Source organism: Callospermophilus lateralis, chromosome 9 (assembly GCF_048772815.1).
Source record: "Callospermophilus lateralis isolate mCalLat2 chromosome 9, mCalLat2.hap1, whole genome shotgun sequence".
Classification (NCBI taxonomy): Eukaryota; Metazoa; Chordata; class Mammalia; order Rodentia; family Sciuridae; genus Callospermophilus; species Callospermophilus lateralis.
The window spans coordinates 69364001-69387993 of NC_135313.1; the positions used below are offsets into that span (position 1 = coordinate 69364001).

Sequence of the window (23993 nt, forward strand, 5' to 3'; positions counted from 1 at the left end):
AGGCAGCAAGGAAAGTTGAAGGAGAAAAAGCTTCCAGAACACATTGATTTTGATGTTGAATCAATCTAGATAGATCTCCCAGTTTCTTGAGTGAAGTAGATCTCCAGCTGCCACAGATTGGAGAAAATAAGAAACCTGTCCAACCTCAAAGAACTTAACAGTATCCATTGACTGTTTTCTTTGAAGTGGGTTCACAGATTGCTGGCCATGTCCTTTCAAGGAGGGAAAAAAAAAAAAACAACTTCGATTTCCAAACCACATGTCAATGATGGTAGGAACCTATACACCACTGTAGCTGGTAGAGAGCAGTTTCTTCCAAGTTCTGCCAAGTGGCAGTGGGACCCAAGAAACAAATTCCATATAGGTTGTATCACTGTACAATTTTGCAGTCAAGCCATTCTCTATGTTCTGAATCAGGTCTTAATTTCATGCTCTAAAAAATATAGATAGATAGATAGATATTATAAACTACTATCTATCTATGTACAACTATATATATATATATAGTAGTTATAGTTGGACACAATAACTTTATTTATTTATTTTTATGTGGTGCTGAGGACCAAACCAGGGCCTTGCACGTGCTAGGTGAGCCATAACCCCAATCCCAATTTCATGCTATTTCTAAATGCTTAATGATCTGCGCTGTGTTTTAGTCTTAGTTCCCAACTAGGTTGCAAGTTCTTAGGGGCGGGAGGTGTGTTTTAGGTTTAATTTTGTGCATTACCCTGTACCAGCAGAAGTTACCGTGTAGTTTCATAGAGCATTTTCATGTAGATATCATCTCAATAATTATGGCTATTTTGAGGAATACTTTGGATACCTTCTGCACATCAGTGAGGTTGAACTGCCTTTAGGGTAAATTTAAAATGTACATTGCAAAACCTGGAAGCACACTCTTTTGGAATTCACCTTTTTCCCAAAAACAAGTCCCCAGTATCCACAAAGAATTTGAAATAGTTTTCAACTTCTCTAGATTCTTTTTTTTTTTTTTCCTGTACACACAACATGAGAATTATCTTTGAATGTTTGTCAGTTTATTAGATACTGTCTTCTTCTCTCTCATTACTTGAATGACTGCTTCATAGCTTCAGTTTCTCCATGGACTACATGTGAGTAGGATCAGCACAAGTAGATGAAAAACAAAAATATTGGCAGGCAAGAGTAAATTGAATGAGCCTCCACTTGAATGTTTAAATAATATAGGCTCATTACTAGGCAGACATATCATTTCATAAATATAGTCAGAGGATGGTTTATTTAATGATGCATGTTGTTTAGCTGGCATAAGCAGAATTACCCGGGATGGTTCCTGTCAGAGTACTTGGATTCTTGCATGTTTGGCACTTCGCCTATGACATTGGAGCCAAGTATAGAAGAGAAACCCACTTTCCCGAGACGCGAGTCACATCCCAACGTGGCTCTTGTCCTGATGTGCTGGAGTCCTTGGAGAGGATCTGCTGATCTTGATTCACTGGTGGAGGCAATCAGTGCTCCAGTTAGTACCCAGGTCAGAAACATGCCCCTAAAAAAAAGGAAACCCACAGGCTGGGGTTATGGCTCAATGGTAGAGCACTCGCCTAGCACAGGTAAAGCTCTGGATTCAATCCTCAGCACCACATAAAAATAAATAAAATAAAGGTATCCTGTCCAACTACAACTAAACAAAAAGGAAGCCACCTTACACACAGTCCCCAAAGACACTTTCTGAAAATAAACTGAACAGTGAACTCAAGGAGGTCTCTAGAAGACTAAGTGGAAGGAGATCAGCTGCACACATGAGTAGTCACTTCTACATCACCCACCTTCCTGCCAATACACCTTTCATACTCAGGTGACATGGCTGGGTTTCACCATGGCAGCCGTACACACCCTGCCACCCAACCTGAGGCATGGTGCACAACGTGTAGTGCATTTTTACACTTCTACGAAAAATCTAAGGTTCCATACCACAACTTTTAATGCAGTCTGTTTCCGAAAGGCTTTTGAAAATCTGGTGCTTTCATGTCTGGTGTTACCTTATTTGAAAGAGGCTTTGTCTTTTCTTAGAGCAGATGCTTCTTTAAATGTACATTACAGTTTGTTGAAGAAAAGGATTGTTCATAAGATGTCTCCTCTTTCCTCACCCAATCCCTCTTTGTTCCCTGAAAATGTTGGAGCATTGTTCTTTATTTTGATTTGCCTTGGTTTTGAGTCGGGGATGGTTTGCAATAAGTCAGATTTGCTTTAAAAGTCCCCAGCCAGGATGAAGGGACCCACAGCTGCTTTCTCACACAACTTAGGTTCATTCCATTGAGATTTTCAATAACTACTTAATACTTGCTCAATAAAAATTCCATTGTGAGGAAATAATATGTACCAGTTTTCCACACAGTGACTGTTAGAAACAAGGCTGGAAATTTTAGTTACATAGAATCAGTGTCCAAACTAGGAAACGTGGCCCCAGGCAGAAATAACAGGGTCGCCATGATGATTCAGGTATTTGTCTAAAAATGCACTTCCAGTACCTTCCTGTAAGAGAGAACAGTCTCTGGGAAGACGGGTGGGTGTGGTGTGTTAGCTGGGACTCTCCCAGAGCCGAGAACAGCCCCATCACTCCATCTGCCCCACATGTAGCTGCTCCCACTTCCTCAAGACAAAGGCCCACAGTGATTCAGCACTGCAGGAGACGGTGTGACTGCCATCTCCGGGAACCTCTTCATGGCTTTAGTGGATTCAGGAGTAGTCTGTGTGCTAAAGGCGGAGTATGTTTCTAAGTGTCCTGTCCCAGCGCCTGCAGGAGCTTGTTCGATTCTCAGTGTCGTGCTGGTGTACACTCTGCCGCAGTGCTCAGATCTGGCCTGCGTCTTGATGGCGCTCCAGTGAAGTGCGGATGCGAAGGCTGGCAGGCCGCGTCCCATCTTGAGCCTGTTCTGCATCTGCTCTCTGTGTTCCTTTGACTTTTCAGATTGGGTATGTGCCCACCCGAGCTTGACAGACACACTCACCCACAGTTCCTGGCTCTCTCTATAGCGATCTTATCAGGGCATGTTCCCATGCCAGGAGACAGACAGGTAACGTGTGAAGGAAGAATTACAATTTTAGGAAAAGGCCTAGAGATGTTTCAGAGGTTTCTGTTGTCCATCTGTTCCCTTAATATTCATCTTAAGCATTGCTACTCTGTACAAACAGAAAATTCTGGCAGCTCTCAAGACAAAATATAGTCAGCCCTCTCTATGGTTCTGTACACACCAGTTTAGCCAACTATGGATTGAAAATATTCAGGAAAAAAAAAATTGCTTCTGTACTGAACACATACAGACTTTTTTCCCTATCATTATTCCCTGAACAATACAGGGTACCAGCTACTTATGTGGTATCTATACTGACTGGAGTGTTATACATCATCGAGTCATGATTTAAAGTAGAGCAGAAGATATGCATAAGGGAGAAAGAAGAGAAGACTGATCCAGGCCAAAGCAGAGAAGGCCACTCAACTGCCAAGTTAAAAACCAAGTTAAATGCATTTTGGGTTTTATTGAGAAATTTGCGTTAATGCTAACGTATCGTACTCAGCCTGTCTGTGGCACATGCTAGAACTAGTCCCTAGCAGATCCTGAGGGACAGCTATACACATGAAGACATGTGCCGTGCCCCTGGTACCTGTAGGACGATGGGATCATATCTCCTGGACTGTAGTCTTGTCACATCTCCGTCCTCACCCACTGTCACAAGAGAGCAGGGTCTCATGTTCATGTGGTGAGAGGTGCCCTTCAAGGGCTGCTCTAACAAGGAATCATTGCCAGGGGAGCAAAAGTGCCAAAGAGTCCTGGGTGGCCAGTGGGGCAGGGGCTGTCTAGCAGACCCAAACCTCAACCATATTCTGTACCACAGAGAGAAAGCTCGTTTTAAATAGTGATAAGGGACCACAAGGAGAGATTAGCAGTGTGTCACCCCCAGGGGACATGAGTGCCATGCCAGGTTTGTGATGGGCTGCCCTCAGGGAGCTGCTATTACCATCGACCACACCCAGCTCACCAAGAGCATCTCTGAGCTTTATCAGACTCTGCCAGTGAGGAGCAATAAATAATGGAAGAATTTTATCAAAGCACAAGGATTTTGGGTGGAAGATGTGGGGGTTTTCTAAATGGTGTTTGCCGGTAATTTCATCCTTAACTGTAACTTGCACATTTCTTCATTCGAAGAGAAGCAACCTAGCCAGCCTGCTAGATGCCTCAGAATCAAATCCTGTGGATGTCAGGCCAGTTCCTAAAAACTTCTGAACCTTCTGAACCACAAGTCCCTCAACTGACAGTTGATCTTAATAATTCAAAAGTGTTGAGAGGAGCCAACATTCAAAACTTGAGTTTCAATACTTTGAAGTAGGTACTATTATCGACATTTCATAGATTTTGAAACCAGAGACATTAAATAATTTGCAGAGTCGCTAGCTCATAAATTTCAAACTCAGGGAGACTAACCCTGAAGCTAGTGCCCTGACCATCATGCAGTATGATCAGATTGACAATGATCTTAAAAAGATAAATAAGATACAGAAATGTCCATAAAGTGTTATAAGAATAAAGAAAACTGGGTACGATAGCACATGCCTGCAGTCCCAGAGACTCAGGAGGCTGATGCAGAAGGATCTCAGATTCAAGGCCAGCCTCAGCAACTTAGCAAGACCATAGCAAGACCCTATCTCAAAGTAAAAAAAAAAAAAAAAAAAAAAAAAAAAGGACTGGGAGTGTAGCTCAGTGACAAAGTGCCCCTGAGTTCAATTCCTAGTTAAATAAATAAATAAGCATGACTCCTTTTCAAATGGAATACCATGTAACCATTGACAAATGACTGTATAACAAGATAGGGAAAGATCCACAATAGAAATGGTAGAAGAAAAGTATCTGTCATTACAAATGTGAAAAATAAATGTAACTACATAGACTTGGAAAAGCAGTAAAAATAGAATATTAAAATATTTATTGGGGGCAATAGAGGATATTGAGTTTTTGTTTTCTATTTAACGTGATTTTACTATTGTCACATTGTTCTTTTAGTGACCCTTCTTTGGTGGGTTGGGAAGAGAGGTGAAAGAACCAAAATCGAACCATGCAGAAATGAAGCTGATATGAAAAAATTGCAAACGTTACTCTTCTCAACCTGAATGGTAGCCAGCAACACTGTGTAAGGCATAGTAAAGGAGGAGAGACCAAATTCCATCAAAGCCCCCCTGGGAGAAGTGTTCACAGAAAGTATATCTGTGCCCATTGGATAGGACAGAGGGGTACATTTTGCAGAATGTTCATTGAGATAAAATACTGCGTAACTAGAAAAAATGGTACTTTGGAAGGAGGGGTCATTCCATCTGTTAGTACTGTCATGTCTGATGAGGAAATGCACAAAGACCTCACATAGGACAGGCTGAGGAAAGGTCCATTTCAACATCTGAGCCCAAATCACTGTAGAGTCTGAGCTCAAAAGACAGGTTAAGGAAACTGCAGAGATGTGCAATCAGGCATTTGTAAAATATCATCCCTCTCTCGAGTTTGGTTGAGAGCATATTGAAGAGTCCAGTAATGCCATGATCTTAGATGGCTCTTCAGTGGATACTACCTATGATCAGTGTTTGCATCTGAGGTGTTGCCTTGGGCTTCTCACAAGTGTGCAAGGTCACAGTCACACCATGGTTGTCAGCCTTTGGGGATGCATGTTCCTGTTGGTTCTGATGAGGAAGAAAATAACTTCTCTGTCGGTTGATGAGGAAAAGAACCTGACAGACCTCATGAGATATCTGAGATTTACCCCTATTAAGGGGAAATTCAGCCTAGAACACTGTGCATATTTAGCAAAATAATCAATTTGGGGTAGTTTATATACTTTTTATATCACTTTAATTTCAGGAATGTGTCTCAAATCACAAATCATGTTAGAACTCTTTGCAGTTATTGTTTTGAACAATAAAGAGTTGCTAATATAGAAAAATGACCATGTAAGAGATTATCACAGGTGCTGGGTATATAGCTCAGTTGGTAGAGTGCTTACCTCACATGCACAAGGCCCTGGGTTCAATCCCCTGCACCACCACCAAAATAAAAGAAGAGAGAGATTGTCACACACTAATTTTGCGACGTTAATATACCCAAGCTTTGCTCATAGCCCTATTACTAGTTTTTATGGCACTTCCTGTTCTCAGTATCTGCCTTCTAAAACACAACCAAAGAGGCTAGCTGGAGGATCCCTCTGTAGAATATGCCAACATCCCATACCATCTCCCTTCAGCCTGTAGCCTGCACATTAGGCTCCCAGAAGCAAACTGAAGACATCCCCTCATTTTGAAGGAATCACAGGAGAGACTGATTAACCAAAGATCTCTCAATTTTTAACAAGCTTGCAGGCACTGAAAAATAAGTGGCTTCATGGCACAGAACTGGGTGTTTTGTTTTTCTGTGCAAAAATCTAACTGAAATCCTCTTACCCTTGCTTAGCATCATGGTGTCAGATAAAATAAATTAAGCCCATTTGCCACCTACAACACCTGTAAGTCTTCACCTAGTTTGCTTTCCCAGAGCACACAGAGAAACATTAAATTCCAGGCATGCATTCTTTCTCATCACACTCTCCAAGTCAATGGAGCAGCGATTGTGAAAGACAGACGGCCGCTGTCCCCACGTCAGTACTTTGCTTCCACATAACATTTCTATTTAGAACAAATCTCTCTAAAAACAGTACTGTGTCCTGTAAATGACTAAATGGGTTTTCATAAGATTGGAAATATTCTCTTCTCCATTAAACTGCATGCCTCCTGGAGGCGAGAACTCAGATCTGCCACTGTACCTCTGGCTCTTGTGTCCCTGACACATAGTAGGGCATTAAAACTTCAACTGATAAGGAGACCAGAGAGAATTTTGATAAAAGAAAAAAGCTGTTAGAATTTTATATTGCTTCACAAGCAAGACTCAGGCACTCCTAGTTCACTGAAACAAGGAGCCAGCAACATGTAAAAACTGGGTCATTTCCACTGGTTACATTCTTTAAAAACAAGAAATTTGTTTGGCCTAAGAGATAACTGCCAGTACACACTGTTTCTACTACTTACCTTTTTGCTTTTAGAAGAAACTAACATATCTTAATGGCAGCACAAAAATCAGGTGGTAAATATAATTCATATTTGAAAGATTCAACTACATCTTATTCCATGTATTTCTGTGTGTGTGTGTGTGTGGGTGTGTGTGTGTTTCATTTTAAATACCATATGTATTTGCAAACATGCCCTTACTACATATTTTAGCAGACTTCATTCTTACCTGAGATCTGCTTTTCTCTGACAGGACAGAATCTAGATGAAAGCACATTAGAAGCACATTACATCCAAATAGGAACATTGGCCATTTATTTAACAAGTGAGCTTCAACATGCTACCAAACTGCCTTCATTCACACCTGCCTGCCAAGACAGCCCAAGGGAAGCTTCCAGAATGAGCAACCTGGTCACCTTCTTTCCCTGGAAAGAATTATACTAATTGAGGAAAACAGTTTGTATCAATCACTGAGCACAGGAAGTGCTTTTTAAAAATTAGTTAAATTTCAGTCTAGGAGCTAGTTTTTATAAACCCTCTAGATAAAAGTGTCTGCCACAAAGTGCCAGCTCCACAGAGTTTATTATACTCCTTTGCCCTACAGGAGTATGTGGAAGCAAGACCTTATAACCTTAAATATCATTGGAGAAAACATTCTATTATGAGGCCCTTTCTAGATGTGCAGAGAGTGAGATCTTGCCTTTCTTCATCTGAGTTCTTGTTCTGTCCGTCATTGTTAAGTGAGACCACCACCACTCCCCACCACACACACACACACACACACACACAGCCTGCACTTCAGGCCTGCACTTAACACGCTTTCACATTGACCCAGAAGCCTGAGGAGAGTTTCAGTGCTAGAATTTTAAGTAGCATTTGCCCACAAAGGTGAGTAACTTTGAGAGATTCCAGGTATAAAAAGTCCTTATTTGCAGAAGATTTTGTCCTTTATTCCTTCCTACTTGCATGCTATATTCTCAGCCCTAGTTTCTACCTGTCCCTTAATGACCCTGTAATAGAATTAATATCAGTGATTATAAAACTTTCTTGCTTCATTGTATCTGTTCACTGTCTGTAATTGGTAAAGGTAGAATTTCTAAAAACACAATTTTTTTGAAAAGACAAGTAGTATGGGTTCATCTGTATTCTGGGATTTGGCTGCAGTCCATCTTCTATCATACCCAGTTTGCCTTCTATGGAAGTTCCATATTCAGGAAAGCTCAGGTGGAGGTATTGGAGACAAGAAGGTAAACAAAGGAACACTAAAATTCTCACCAGACACCTAACATTTTTACTTTGAACAACTACTACCTGTATTAGTCCATTTTTTCATTACTATAACAAAATGTGTGAGGCTGGATGACTTAATAAAGAGGCTTATTTAGCTTATAGTTCTGGGGATTCAAAGGTATAGTGCCAGTATCAGCTTGCTTCTTGTGAGAGCCACATGATAGGTGGTATCACTACGTGAGCATTATTACAAGACCAAGCCAGAGAGCAATTCAGGGTTTGGGCTTGCTCTTGTAAGAACACAGGATCCTCCAAGAACTACCTCTACTCCTTCTTAGGTTTGACCTAAGGACCTTCCTGTGTGCTTCACCTAAACATTGCCACACTAGGGACCAAGCTTCCAACATGTGAACTATTTATTTAGGAAATCATATCCAAACCGAAGCATACCCAGAATACAGTTGCCGTTCAGAAATGACTCCCATTTCAACCCATCCTTCAGGAGTGGTTCAACCCAGGAAGGGAAAAGCATGCCAGCCAACAGCCTAGACAGCTCACCGAGACAGAATCACATACAGTTCGGTGTTTTGTGTTTTGGCAGAGAAATGTTGAGAGACACTATTGCCTCTACCCTGTCATTAGCGGGTGGATAATAGTGATATAAAATAAGAGATGAATTAGGATAATAAGCGGCAAAGGAGAAAGGAGTAAATTTTCCACAAGTAATATTTTTCTCTTCATGGTTATTTAAGTTTGAAACAGAACTTGAAAGTAGTAATCATGGTTCTACAGTAGACAAAGGATGGAATGTGGGAACCAGTCGGGAAGGTGTGAGTGCCTTTATTACATTAACTAGACGCATGCAGAAAAATGCACAACTTCCAGGAACGTGCTGCTGCTTCTATCTCAGAAAAGCAAATTGAAAAAGGAAGTCAGGGGTGGCCTATTGTGCTGCCTGTGGTTTGTTATTATGTCTCTTAGTTCTAATGAATGTGTCTCCTTTCAAAGAATCTCTGCATCTTTTCTACATTCGTTGCTTGGGTTTCCCTTTGTCTCATTTTTGTGAGACAGACACTTGGTTAAAAAAAAAAAAAAAAAAAAACTCGCCAAGTGGAATGGTTCAGGTACAGAAAAGTCTTTAAATGGGACAGGCAGGTGTTGGAAGCTTTCTCACGATGACAGGCTTCACCCCTGTGTCCCAGGAACAAATGAGGTCTGGGTGTATCCATTCATTGATTCAGCCACTAGGTAAGAAGCACCTACCAAGTGCCCTTTGCTTAGGCACTGAGGATGCAGTGATGACGGAGCACACAGGAAGGAAAAGCAGGCACCAGGGAACACAGACTGTTAGAAATGCTGCAATTACAAATAGGGGTATGTGCTACAAAGCGGGGACTTGTTTTCCACCAGGAGGAGTGGAGGTCCCTCTGAGGAATGTTAATGGGAAGCTCCAGAGGCATTTGCAGCTGGAGGAGTGCAGGGTGGCACAATCCTATTTTCATTTGAAGATTATTTGGGTGACTGTTTAAAGGCAGAATTGTAGAGAAGCCAGAATGCAAAGAAGTGCCCATTAAAAAAAAAAAAAAAAAAGCACCAAAGTGAATGGGAAGATTCCTTTGCTTCTTCAACAAAATGGCCCTTCAGATGTTTTCATGATGCCCTGGTTTGGAAATAATAACCAGTGTATTATTCTATACTAAGATCTTTCACCAGTGGCTGATTTTCTAAGGGTCTGAAGAAGCTTCTGCCTTGCAGTGTTCTATTAGTTCCCTCCTGGCTCTCGCGCCGCTCCCACTAAAAAAGAAATCCCATTACGCTTGTCACCTGTGCGTGCACACGGTTGTGGTTTTGTAATATTTTTCCCGATCACTCAGCTCCTACAGAACCTTTATTGTGCAAATTTGCGGATGGAGGACAGAAGAAGAGACAGAACCCAAACAAATACATCCCTAATGGAAGACCATGGCACCGAGAAGGAGAGGTGAGACTTGTAAGTCCTTTCTTAACTTCAGTGTGGGTGTGCAGTCGTGGGCAGCTCCGAAAGGTCACACAGGCATCTCCCTTCAGCTGCCTGGGTCACACCTTTCTGCCAGCACGTTTTCATTCAAGTAATGCTCAGACTGAAACCCTTCCCCCTGTGTGTGTGGGGGGGTGCTCACCAAGTGACAGTTCCCCAGCTAGCTGCCTAAGTAGGAGGCTCTAAATTGCTATGGAACTGCATGAGTGTTTTGAAGGTCTTGTATGCCATGGTTTAGGTATAACCATTTAGAAGGGTTTACATTTATTATATTCAAAAAGTATTCTAAATAACATTAAAATAAATGTATTTGTCATTGAGGGTTTTTTGGGGGGGTTGTATATTTATTTAATCATGTTCTTTTGAATAGTTTTTTTTTTTAACCTTCAATTTCTTAATAAATTATTGGGCCTCCACTTCTCTATATTTCTTTTCAATGAATTGTTAACATAATTTTTAAAAATAGCATTCAGGTCCCAGAATGTCTGGAGAAAATGTTCTAGAATCTGGACCGTCCAGTGATAATCACTAGCCACTTGTGGCCATGTGTACACTTGAAATATAGCTGTTTTGCTAGAGAGATTGAATTTTTCTATTTAATTTTAAATAGCTGCATGTGGCTAATGGCTACCATATGGGATAAGCAACAGGTCTAGAGCTTAATTCTCTTACTGAGCTTACAATTATGCTTGGCTATAGCAAAAAAAAAAAAAAAAACAGTTTTATCAAATGTTACTGTTACTGTCTTATGTTGCAATGTCTAAGAAATAGCATTATCAAATCATGCCTTTCCAGCTGAATGTTTATGTCCTTCTCTTTCCTGTAGGCTGGAATGACACTCACTTACGACCCGACCACAGCTGCTATACAGAACGGGTATGTTGTTACGATAAATGCGTAATGGCTTGAGGGAAATTAAAGGTGGAAAATATCATTTTTCCATGAATTATTCCACTTAAAGGATTACTTAATACAGGCTTTTGTGTTTATTCTAGATTTTATCCTTCACCATACAGTATTGCTACAAACCGAATGATCACTCAAACTTCTCTTACACCCTATATTGCATCTCCTGTATCTGCCTACCAGGTTTGTACCTTTAGGATTTGTCAGTAGTGCAACAACTTATGATCGTGAATCTCCACTGCATTTTTTAATGTGTCTTAAAAATCTGAATATTTATAATGAAATTTAACTCATTTATGCAGCTTTTGGGTACCCAATTTAGAATAAGCTGCTTTTGATTTGGTAGACCAATTTGCTTTTATGTTTAGGAAAATATATAAAGCCAGGGAAATGGTTGCCCATTATCTGTCCTTGGAATCATGGAAATTTAGAACTGAGACAAACCCACATACTTCCTCCACTATCCGCCCAGCTTTTAGATGCCAGGTGTCCCAAAAACTGAAATTTAAGAGAAATGCCATTAGGTAAAATACAGAATAGGTGTGTACCTTGCTTTTATTTCTTTGTCAGCAGAAACTAATAAAAGAAGTAAATATGCTTATACACGAAGGTGTGTTAGTTAGGTTACATTCAGTAAACAGTGCAGATGAGATTTGGGGTCTGCCCACCAAAAAAGAAAGAAAAAAAAAATAGAGGCAGCTCTATTTTATATGTGTTATTTTATGCAGAAGCTTTACCTTAAATTCCCAACTGAGGAAATCTATTAAGCACTATCATAAGGTCAATCTGATTATACTTCAGGGATAGCTCCTCTTTTACATGACCCCAAGGGTGCATGTGCCCTCTCCCCTGCATCAGAGCCCCTCCAGATGTTGACTGCCCAGTCCAGACAGGAGCTTCTAATGGAGTTCAGTTGCAGAGAGAGAGAGTTCTCTTCTCTTGACTATTGGTATTCTATGGGACTAAACTAAACTTTGGTGTATTCTTATTTTAACAACAATTGAATTAGATGTTGTAGTCCTGATTTCTGATCTTAGAGGACTACAATATCTAATGTAACAGCTGTGTTATTTGACTTCTGTAACCTCAGATTCTTCATCTTTAAAATGGGGATAATAATAGTTTGTCTCATAAGTTTGGAAAAGTTACAGGACTGAGTCTATGAAAAGTGTTAATGAGCACTCGAAATATTAGCTGTGATTACTATTATCATCAGTAGCTGGCTTATAATAAAAATATATTAGTTATACTTCTTAAATAATAAATTGGTTAACCTAAGCCAATGTCAAAGCTGGTTCTGTCTAAAAAACATAAAAGTAGCTTTGAATAACAGAAAAGTGACTATATGCACTAAAACTGAAGGGGTTGTTGGGGTTGTCTTTTTGTGTTGCTGGGGATTGCACATGCAAGGCAAGAACTCTACCACTAAGCTACATCCCCAGCCCTAAGACTGAAATTTTAAAGTAGTAATCACCACCTCTCTCAGCCTTTAGATTATTGTATGTTCCTTCCCCTGATTGTCAGTCATTTTCCCTTTTCTTTGTTCTCTGAGAGTCGTTTATACTTACCATGGTTCTTCAACCTGCTGGGTATAGAAGTCACTTAATGCCTCTTTAATTGTGTAATACTTAAGATTTCTATATTTTCCTTGCATTTTCCCTAATAATTCCTATGTCTGATGTTAAGAGATAATTTTGAACTATCTGAACTTAGAAATCTGTCATTTATATATCATTAAAAGTAGGGGCATGTATAAGCTTATTCTTAGGCAAATGAAAGATTGCACATATTAATTTCAACTTATGCTGCTATAGATATTTCAGCTATTATGGTATTTCTCCACTACCTTTTCCCTTCTTTAATATGAAATCAATGTGCATTTCAGAATCATTTCATAGAATAAAAAATTAGAAGGCCAGTTTGGTAATAAATTTGAAATAGCTAACTGGAAACAACGTTATCATTTCAAAGGCCTGATTTCCTCTCCTGGGCATTCTGTATACTAAGATACCTGTGGAATTCCATTCCCTTTGCCTGACACTCAGTGCCATAACATCTCAGACGGATTCTTAACCCCATACGTTCAGGGACCAGGTAGGGCCAGTGAATGAGCTTTAAGTGACCTGTGCTGCAGAATGTCGCTTGTGTGTGTGCAATTAGTGGGGGTGGGGGCAGTCTCTTTCTTTATTAGGTTTTCAAGGGGATCTGTGACCCCAAGATGGTTAAGAACCAGTGGCAAAGAGTTTAAAAAGCATAGGTTATTATTCCCATTTTCCAATTAGGGAACATTGAGGAATAGAAATCGACCATAGCTGGCTTGCTGCTTAAGAGAGAAAATTGGATTAGGAGTCACAGCCCTTAACCTCAAAATGCTATACCTGACTAGATTATGAAGACCGAAGCATATCAAAACTGAATGCATTTGGCCCACATTGGGATGTACAGGGAACTGCTTGCCTCCCTGTGGTTTATCCAGGGAGGGCCCACCACTCGTGTTGGAGTGGGCCTTTCTCTACTAAACCACCGTATGCTTATGTAGTTGGATTTGAGAAATTATTAGCATCTGCAAGAAACCACCAGTACCCCAACGGGGAAAGGCTGCAGTCCAGATAACTGAAATGTTAACAAGGCAGAAGCACTTAACTTTGGTCTGCCTTAGGTGGCAAAGGAAACCAGAGAAAACAAGTATCGGGGCTCTGCTATCAAGGTAAATCACAATGCATTCTTCCCCCATGACTCTTCCCCATATTCTCTCTGTAGAATCTCTGAAGTTAACACTAGGGGACAGGATACAAGAGGGTTGTGTTAAGAATTGGAAACTGAAACATTTTTTAACTACATAGATTCTGGAAAGCCCTGGGCATCAAAAAGGGACTGATGTATCCCTCTCCCGAGTGGCAAACTACACAAGCCAGAATTCCTGCCACAAGCCTGACCCTCACATCTTATTTCTCAGTTCAGAGGGTCTTTTTTCTGTGTGGATGCCCTTTTAACTGTAGATGTCAGATATAGTTACTAAAGTTTCATTTCTTCAATCTGAATTACAGATATTTATTTTCCTCACTAAGTAGAAATTATTAACTACTATGTAAGATTTTTGAAACCTAATGTCCCAAGTATCAAAGAGAGATTGAATTTGGTTATTTTTATTAAGTCAGCCCATACTTTGAGGGTTAGTTTCTAATCAGATGCTCTAGAATTAATCCTTTTTCATCCATATCCTAAAGCACCTAGTTCATACCTTGATTGTAACACTTTTCACTAATTTGAGACGTTTTACATACTTATCTTCTCTGCTTTAGACAGTAAATTTATTGAGGGTGGGTCCCATGTCTTATTCACCTTTTTCTCTTTGTTGCCTGATACTCAACAAATACTTCTTGAGTGGGCCAATAGAAATTGGTTCTAAATAATTATTTCATCCCATTCAGAGTGACCAGTTTGCCAAGAACGCTAACTGCCTTATAATCTTTTTACTCATTGATAGTATTGTTTCCTTATTTTCCTTCTGTAGATTTTTAACACAATTAAAAGAGAACTAGGCAATTATTACAATGGAAATCATTGTTTCTTTAAAATTCTCCCTTTTCTAGGTGCAAAGTCCTTCTTGGATGCAACCTCAACCATATATCCTGCAGCACCCCGTAAGTTGTTCACCTCAGTGGCCTAATGTTCTGCCTGCAAGTAAGCCATGTGTGTACTCTTCAGGTTAAAACCCCTTGCCAAAGGTGATAAGGGACTTGGGAAATTTTAAGCATGGAATATGAAAGCGCACAAGTTTAAAATGAATCAGTAGTAAGCATTAAATAAATTTGTTCATAAGAATTTAAAACATACTCTGTTGGAGGGCAGGACAGTATTTCTTGCTCACATCAGTTCGGGGGGAGATCTGAGTGACAATGTTTTACAATATTTGATAAAACCGAACTCATGTTTTTACTCTGTTTAATGCAACCCTAAAGTAAAGAGATTTTCATCTGTGTTATTAGCCTCTTTGGAAATCAGGAACAGTGTAGTATAATGCACTCTTTGATAAATAACAAATGTGATTTCTTTGGTGACTTGAGCACTTGTTGATCTAATGTGTATCTAGTACTACTTTTTCTAAATGAGCTACTCTTCAGAATGAAATCACAAAGCTAAGCATGCCTACACTGACCTGCATGCTTGCTGTTAAGAAAGCCATAGATTTGGACCTCAGCTTTCTGGTGACAAGTGCAGAATGGGGATCCTGATAATCAGTTTAAAGAGTTTGTGAGATAAACACAGATCTGTTGCTTAGGAAGAGAACTTGGCTCTTGGTCTTAAGATGAGATGGAAATTCGTCCCAGAATACCTTTCCTAAAGTGGGCACTGCACTATATGACTGTATGTATGAAATAGCAATCCAGGTATAACTAGTTTTGAACAAGAAATGCTTGAGATGACCTTTAGGAAGCTAATAAAACAGGTTGATATTTTAACACAGGAAAATATATCTTTGATGCTTATGAATGTACATGTATTATGTGGTATATACACATTTCATACTGGGACACATGGGTGCACATATTCATGGCCATGTGTGGATTTGTGATGTGTATTATGTGTACATGAGCAAAAAGATCAGGAAACTCCTTCCCCATTTTCTGGACTTCTGAGTAATGTTCATCTTACTCTGTGCTTTTGATAATGCACATTAGAAGTAGAATGTATCTTTTTTCCCCCTTCGACAACTTTTAGAGACAAAGATTGCACATATTTTAGTTTATCATCTTTCAGGAGACATGAGGAATGTATATAGAACGTTGCTGAGAATTCATTACCTTTTCCCACCCAGATCCAAATTGCCTGCCTGCGCACATACCTCTGCCCCCAACTGTGCATCTAATTATCAATAATTAGATTATCAGTAAAACAAATAATTTACTTAAAGGATATCAGTTACAATGATGCCAGAATGTACATTAGTACTTGTGGAGTCTGTTAGAATACTTGCTCCATCAGGTAATTGGCCAACTGCAAAAGAGGAATGATAAAATCCACAGTTATAGAAAAAATTGGACAATTAAAGTCCAAAAATAATTAATTAAATTTTGGTGTAGATGGTCAGTGAACCATGATCCAAGCATTAAAAATGATGACAGTGACAACTGTGCAATCTGTTAATTTTTATTGTGCAATGCTAAGTTAAAAGTAAAAACCCAAGATATGAAATTCTTCATGTTCTCTGATTGCAACTATGGAGAAACATGCAAAGGCAGGAAGGGGCACATTGTGGTTGTTATGGGAGAGGCTAGATTATAGGTGATTTTTTTTTCTTCCCTGTTTTCTTAAATATATTTAATTTAGTCCAGAGCAGTGGCACACACCTGTAATTCCAGCAGCTCAGAAGGTTGAGGCTGGAGGATTGCAAGTTGCAGACCAGCCTCAACAACTTAGTGAGATCCTGTCTTAAATAAAAAGGGCCAGGAATTTAGCTCAGCGGTAAAGCATCCCTAGGTCCAATCTCCAGTACCCCAAATTTTTTTTAAAAATTTGATTTTTAATGACCAATATTTTTTAAATGAAATGGAAGAACTTAGAATTGGTTGGTTAATGTTCCCTCTTTTGGCACCAGAATCACAAAAAGTTCTGAGAACCACCGAGTGAGTGAAGAATGCTCTTGATCCCAACAACTTAATCTTGAAACAAAGGGCTCTCTTTATAGAACATTTTTAAACAGATCACTATTATTGGTCCTATTCTTTTGCAGCTACAGAAAACATCACCTGTCTTTTTTAAGCATTTTATACCTTTGCCAGCCAAGGAGAGTCTGTAATTTGTGTTTGCTATTATAGCTCCTCCTGCTGGACTAGCTTCCCAGTTAAGTGAGGGTAGTGTTTAATGCAGGAATTTTTGTGAAGTGAATATCAAAATACCGTTTCCCCTAACACTCTTACAAAGTCTCAGGAAAAGCAATCTATTAAGACTTTTGAACCTTATTTATTACTGATACCCCTTGCCAGTCTGAAAGATGTTATTTTTGCTTCACATTACTCACAAAGGGATTTCCTTTGCAAAAGGTAATTATAGAATCTTAACTCCTCTCATTTTATCCTTTGTTGCTTCTGTCTCCCATCCACAGGGTGCCGTGTTAACTCCCTCAATGGAGCATACCATGTCACTACAGCCTGCATCTATGATCAGCCCTCTGGCCCAGCAGATGAGTCATCTTTCACTAGGCAGCACCGGAACAGTAGGTGGCAAATTAATATCATGTGTCTCTGCAAATAGAGGAGGGTAAATTAATGCACCCCTGTGCCTACCCTATAGAATCACAGGTTCTATGATGACAGTTATTATGCCTGGCCCCAGCCCCACCCCACATTGCCTTCCAAAAAGAAAAAACTCAGATATTTCTTGATTAAGTGAAAAACTGAAATCTGTTCTCTAGGTTTCCCCTTTGCCAAAATTTAGCACCCACACATGGCCACATCTAGCTTCTTCAACTAATGTCACTAGTATATCATGAAGTACCATTTCATGCAGCAAAGGATGAAGATGACACATGGTAGCAAAAATAGGAAATATTCCCTCACCTATTCCTTCTGTTTTAGAATTTGAGAGCACTGAATCATGATCTTCGTGACTTATTTCACTAGAGTCCAGGGGACTTGGTAGGGTAATGAGGTTGTCCTGGTACTAGATCCATGTTGGTTTGTTTATAGTTTAAATTGTAAGAGATGCCCACAGGAGTTTGATGCAGCCTGTATCTATAGTGGCTCAAAAGAACAAAGGGTGGTGCATTTTCCTCTCTTACACTCAAAACCAGCAGCAACTTCTTGTGCAGACTAAGCCAGAGCCATACACAGCCTGAGATGGACCAGAAATTCCTCCTGCCTTTAAGAGTTAGTGACTTCAGCATCAGGAAATCAGGATTCCCTGGCCTAATCTTCAGTGATAGGTCCAATAAGTCATCCACATTTAGGTCTCCACCTGTAGAAACAGTACTAGGTAACAACTCAGGGAGCTGCTAGATGATAACAAGGTCTTCTGAGAAAAGATCATCTAGAATGATGCATTAGTGATATTGAATTATTGACAATGACAGACTTTAATGATCTTCACCTGTGTGTTTCTTTATTAGGAAATCCAAAGACAACATGGAATTTATAGTTTGACAAATTCCTTCCATATGACATATTTAGATGGACTAATAAACCTTTGAGGGTAGCGTATTTAAATTTCTTCTTGGAGAACTCCATATATTTTATATCCAGCTCAAAATTCCCTGAATACTCCCCATTTTGCGTGGTTTTCCATTGTCCATCCTGACCTCCTCCTCCTTTTCAGTACATGCCTGCAACGTCAGCTATGCAAGGAGCCTACTTGCCACAGTATGCACACATGCAGACGACGGCGGTTCCTGTCGAGGTTGGTGCAGAGTATTAAATGGCCATTCTTGCAATAGGTAGTTTCAAAAACGGGCGAATTAAGTAAAACTGAAAGCAAAATCTATCAAAAGTCAAATATTTGCATAAAAGGATTGACTTTAGAGGGAATATGTTATTTGGGACTATAAAATATAATTGTTACAAATTAGGATAACAACATCCAGGCCACATCCCCAAGAACTCTTAGAAATGTTTTCCAAGCTTGTAGCACCTTTTTCACCCCTCCAGAGCTCTATCTTGTCACCCCTAAATTGAGATAAAATTGGAGTTTGTAATCCTAGTCCTAAAGATTGTATCAATGGTGATACTCACAAAAAGAAGTCAGTCATGAATCAGATAGTTAATGAAAAAGGAAAGCTGATGTAGCAGACGTGGGAGAGAAGCCATACCTATTTTTATAGAGGCTGTTAGTGTAGCTAAATAACTCTTGATTCTTGTCACTGGAGCTGGTATGGAAGAAGTCTGGCATCTGATTATGATTGGACAGGAAACAGCATTTTCCGTCAGAGTATCCTGAAAATTCCAAGGAAAATACTCAGCTCACTTGCTCTTTCCCAATAGGCACTGGGCAGAACCCAAAGGCTCCCATTTCCAAGAAGGGCCAAAGAACCATGCCTTCTTATTATTTGCCTTTCATTGTGCGATTATGGGAACCACAGTTATCGGAGTCCACAATTCCTTATCAGCAATTTTGAAACCCTCCAAAAACTTTGAAAATAAAAATTCTCTTTGTGACTAACTTCTTAGCAAAAATTCTGACCTTTCAAAAAACCCAACTTGAACTGAGACAAGGTGATACATTTGTCCGAGTTACTGTGTTTATGCACTCGGTTCTATATAGAATTACTGATATGTTTGATTATGAGGGACATCCCTAAGCCCTACTTGAGGGTATTATATGATATACAGCATATTTCATACCATGTCTCAGATTCTGAACCTTGAAAATGCTGAATTCTAAATCACATCTCACCCCAGGGAAAAACAGATTAAGAAATTTGTTTGATAAATGTAGCTTGATCAGAATAGACAAGTCAGAGATTTGGATGGGAGGTGCTTGGTGTCTATTAGCCATTTCAGCTACTTGAGGGAATGACCTAAAAAGCTCTGCATAATATTAAGAAATTCACTTTAAAAACTGCTTATTTTCATGTGTATGCCTTTGACTTAGACCCAAGTAGCAGAGTTAAGATTTTACCACTAACACATTTCATCTGCTCTGCTTTGTTGTAGGAGGCGAGTGGTCAGCAGCAGGTGGCTGTAGAGACGTCTAATGACCATTCTCCATATTCCTTTCAACCCAATAAGTAACTGTGAGGTATGAGAGAAAAGTCTCCATTACCAAGGCGCCAATCAGGCAGTCTGTGGTTCCCTTATCAAAATGATGCTTAGAATAACTCAGATCGATCATACTTGATTTCATTATAGCCAGGGCATCCAATCTTGTTAAAATGTTAAAATCAATGATTTTGTTAGTTTGCAGATTCACTGTTCTATGCAAAAAGAATAACACTTTATATTGAAATCAAACACATATACACACACTCCTCGAACCCTCAAAAAAAAGGTAAGATCTATAACATCATAGAACATCATGTATCAAACTTATTATATAAGTATCCTATACTGTATTCTCAAGTACTCAAAACTAAAGGCAATTTAGCATAAATGTTGCTTTATCAAGCATTACAAGATTAGTCAAAACTCAGAGCCAAGATATTGCTAGTGTCGGTATCCTTAGATTAAAAGATTGTATTCCCACAAGTACCATTTTTTTTTTTTTTTTTACTTTACCATGTATATTATAGTAAAATAGCTATATGGAACCTGGTTTCTGGATTGCCCTAGTGACAATATGTATTGTTGGTTTTTATAAAGTCACCCTTGATCTTTGGAGACCCACATGTATTTGGCTCTGATTCCCTTAGAGAGGAAAGTACTTTGCAAGTCCCAAATTTGAAAGGCAGATTCAAAATATTGAAAGTGACCATCAGGTCCGGAGTTTGCATCTCTCCGTGAAACATCAGTGATGAGCACAGCCTTTTTCAAATACATCTCTCTTTAAATAAGATTATAAGCTCTAATGGTGTATTATATCGAGACCACAAAAGTACTTGTCTTTTATCTTTCTCTTGCAGATGTACAGAAGGGTGTTCTTACATGAAGAAGGGTGTGAAGGCTGAACAATCATGGATTTTTCTGATCAATTGTGCTTTAGGAAATTATTGACAGTTTTGCACAGGTTCTTGAAAACGTTATTTATAATGAAATCAACTAAAACTATTTTTGCTATAAGTTCTATAAGGTGCATAAAACCCTTAAATTCATCTAGTAGCTGTTCCCCTGAACAGGTTTATTTTAGTAAAAAACAAAACCAAAAAAAACCAAAAAAAAAAAACAACAAAAAAAGATTTTTATCAAATGTTATGATGCAAAAAAGAAAAAAAGAAAAAAAAAAAAAAGAAAACTTCAATTTTCTGGGTATGCACAAAGACCATGAAGACTTATCCAAGTGCATGACCGGATTTTTGTGGTTTTGTTCATTTTGTGTTTAATTTGTGTTTTTTTCAGCTGTATGAAATGGGCTTTCTGAAGTTTAACTAGTCCGACTTCACCCATGGTGTTCCATGCTTGCCGTGCGAGTGTTGCTGTAACTCAGTGTTGCCGTCACGTCTCTTTCCTTAGCTTTCCGTTTTTCTTTCAACGTAGTGTGAAGTGTCTTATCCTTTTCTATGAATTCCAATTTGCCTTAACTCTTTTGATGCTGTAGCTGTTTCAGTAAAAGTTAGTTCAAACTAATGATGTAGAATGCTTTGACCAAATGAGCTGGTCTATTATGCCTTGTAAAACAGCAGCATAGGGCTTTTAAAAGGTAGTCAATAAAAGTTGCTGAAATTTTGGCTTTTTTAAATATGTAGTAGGTGTTTTTAATGATTTTTCACATAATGTGTAAGGTAGTGAAATGCAAGAAGGGAAAAACTGTTTTGTGTGAAACACATTTTCTGACTGGGGAACTTTTAATAGGGTTAAAGCATTTGTAAGGCTGTATTCCGACAGTTTCCTCTGATAGTTTGACTGATTTAGGATATCTGCTGTATGATGCAATGTAAAGTCTTTTTTGCCTTTTTTCAGGAAGAAAAAAAAAAAAAAACTAACTTGATGTTCTAGATTTAGTGTTAGGTAGCGTTGGGGCTGGGGGAGGGGGGCGGGGGAGGGGAGTCACCGAATGTTTTGTCCTTCCTTTATACTAATGATAGTGCTTTAGAATGAGAATTATGCCTGCGATCTGGCAAACCGAAAAAATAAAAAAAAAAACAAAAAAAAATATGTTGCTATTGCAACTAAATGGCAAAAGCTAAAAGTAAGGATTTCTCTTCAAACATAAGCTGAGATATGAATAGAAGCGAAACGATTGGCTACTAGCTCTCTCTCTCTCTCTCTCTATTAGGTAAATTTGAAAAATAAAAATGACTTGGCACTTTTAAAGGTAACTTCACCAAAGACCGAAGAGCCAGTAACCAGTAGCTCCAACTTGTCTCAGCATCACATCTTCTGTGCTCTTTATTTTTGCCGGACCAGTTTGCGGTTAGGAGAATGTGCCTTTTTTGTACCTTTGAATTTAGGTTTTATAATTTTAATTGATGTATGGACACACACAAACAAACAAACAAACAAAAAAGCATGAAGGAAGATTTGGATCCAAGCAGTGCCACACTTTACATCATCACTACAAGTGTTCAAGTGTAAAGAAAACCAATTTTGAAACTATGAAATTCCTGATTCATAAATACAGTTATTTCTACTTTAGTACATATGAGATGATTCACTGTTATTAAAGCTCTTTTATTAAGGTAATTGCATATGTTTTCAAAGCAATGGTAAATTAAGTTGTCTTCCAAAACTGTGTACTTGTCTGGTCAGCTGTGTATGATCAGTTATCTACCTCAGAGTCTATTTTCTTTTGTGCTGGGACAGGTTGCTGGCCCTCCCTGTTTCCACAGACCAAATCCTCCTAGCTCAGGAGCTAGGCCTAAGCAGTTATTTCTTTTGAGTATTTTTTAGTTCTTAAATTTTATTGCTTGTATTTGATTATAGATGTCAGTGACATTTCATAGTTTCAAAAGTCCTTGCTGCTCTGAGAAGTGTAGATTCTAGTGAAAATTACATAGTCATAAGAGAAATGTGTTTGTTTTGTTTTTGTTTCCTTTTTTTTTTAAAGTTGTGGTATTATTGGTTCTACGCTCCCTGGAATATTACTGCTTTGTGAAAGTCCAGACTGAACGCAGCACCCTCCGTGTACCTAGTACATTTATAAACCTGGGTCTCTCACTACTTGATATTTTTGCATTAGTTAAGACAGAAATTTGATAGCTCAGTTAGAGGGGAGGGGAAATCTGCTGCTAGAAATGTCTGAACTAAGTGCCATACTCGTCTGGGTAAGATTTGGGAAACATAACCTCTGTACATAAAAAAAATAAAAATAAAAAAAAATCAGTTAAACATCACATAGTAGACAGCCATTAAATTATAAAAAATTAATTTATGAAGAAAGACCTTTTGTACAGATTGAAAAAAAGATTTTCATAGAGATATCTATATGATCAAGAGAGTTAATTTTTTATTTTTGTTTTACTAGTGCCACAAACTTGCCAGTGGTAACTTATTTGTCCGGTTCAAGATAACTCTGTAGTTTTCTTTCCTAGGACTTGTTGTTAAACGCCAAAAGACATTTTTGAACTGTACATTTGATCAGATTGTTAGCTTTTTCTGTTTTATTTCTTTTGAGAACCTTTGAATAAAAAACATCTGAAACTTTATTATTCCTGTCAATTTTTTTTTCAAGAAGATTAAATGTTTATCAGAGTTTCATTTCACTTCTGATCTCCTTCAGGCTCAGTTGATTTAAATCCATGTAGTTACCAAACACATTAACCATCAGCGCACCACATCTCAGCAAAAGTCCAGTCTGAAATATGCTACTCAGACTGTTTTCTGTGTTTGGTTTGGTTTGTTTTGTTGGTTATGGTAGTGATCAAACCCAGGGTCTGAGCACACTAAGTAAGCCCTCCATCACTGAGCTACAGCCAGAGACCTGCTCATCTGTTGGGATTTTTTTTTTTTTTTTTTTTTTTTGTGGGGGTGAGGGAGTTGTTGTTGTTTTTTTTTTTTTTTTGTACTAGGGATTGAACCCAGGAGCACTTAACCACTGAGCCACATCCCCAGCACTTTTTTGTATTTTATTTTGAGACAGGATCTCACTGACTTGCTTAGGGCCTCGTTAGGTTGCTGAGGCTTGATGCTTCTGCCTCAGCCTCCTGAGCCGCTGGGATTTGATCTATTTAATATGTCTTTAAAGAACAAAAAATCAGAT

At 38.8% G+C, this 23993-nt stretch overlaps 1 protein-coding gene and 1 non-coding gene across 8 annotated transcripts in view; both read left to right on the plus strand.

Moving 5' to 3' along the window:
- Rbms1 (RNA binding motif single stranded interacting protein 1) overlaps positions 1-21533 on the plus strand; it is a 202168-nt gene extending 180635 nt beyond the window's left edge. For 4 of the 7 annotated variants that reach the window (XM_076866788.2, XM_076866787.2, XM_076866789.2 and 1 more), the window contains exons 7-15: positions 10159-10274; positions 11128-11177; positions 11297-11390; positions 13867-13914; positions 14801-14851; positions 17314-17424; positions 18522-18602; positions 19856-19940; positions 20761-21533. In XM_076866788.2, coding sequence (XP_076722903.1) covers positions 10159-10274; positions 11128-11177; positions 11297-11390; positions 13867-13914; positions 14801-14851; positions 17314-17424; positions 18522-18602; positions 19856-19933 — 629 coding nt within the window. In that variant the 3' untranslated portion in view covers positions 19934-19940; positions 20761-21533. The remainder of the gene's footprint in view (positions 1-10158; positions 10275-11127; positions 11178-11296; positions 11391-13866; positions 13915-14800; positions 14852-17313; positions 17425-18521; positions 18603-19855; positions 19941-20760) is intronic. The other 3 variants (XM_076866791.2, XM_076866793.2, XM_076866794.2) reach the window with 3 other exon arrangements.
- LOC143407628 (small nucleolar RNA SNORA3/SNORA45 family) lies at positions 1393-1523 on the plus strand. Its single transcript, XR_013092380.1, has one exon. It is a non-coding gene; the product is annotated as a small nucleolar RNA SNORA3/SNORA45 family (small nucleolar RNA).
- Positions 21534-23993: the final 2460 nt, after the last annotated feature.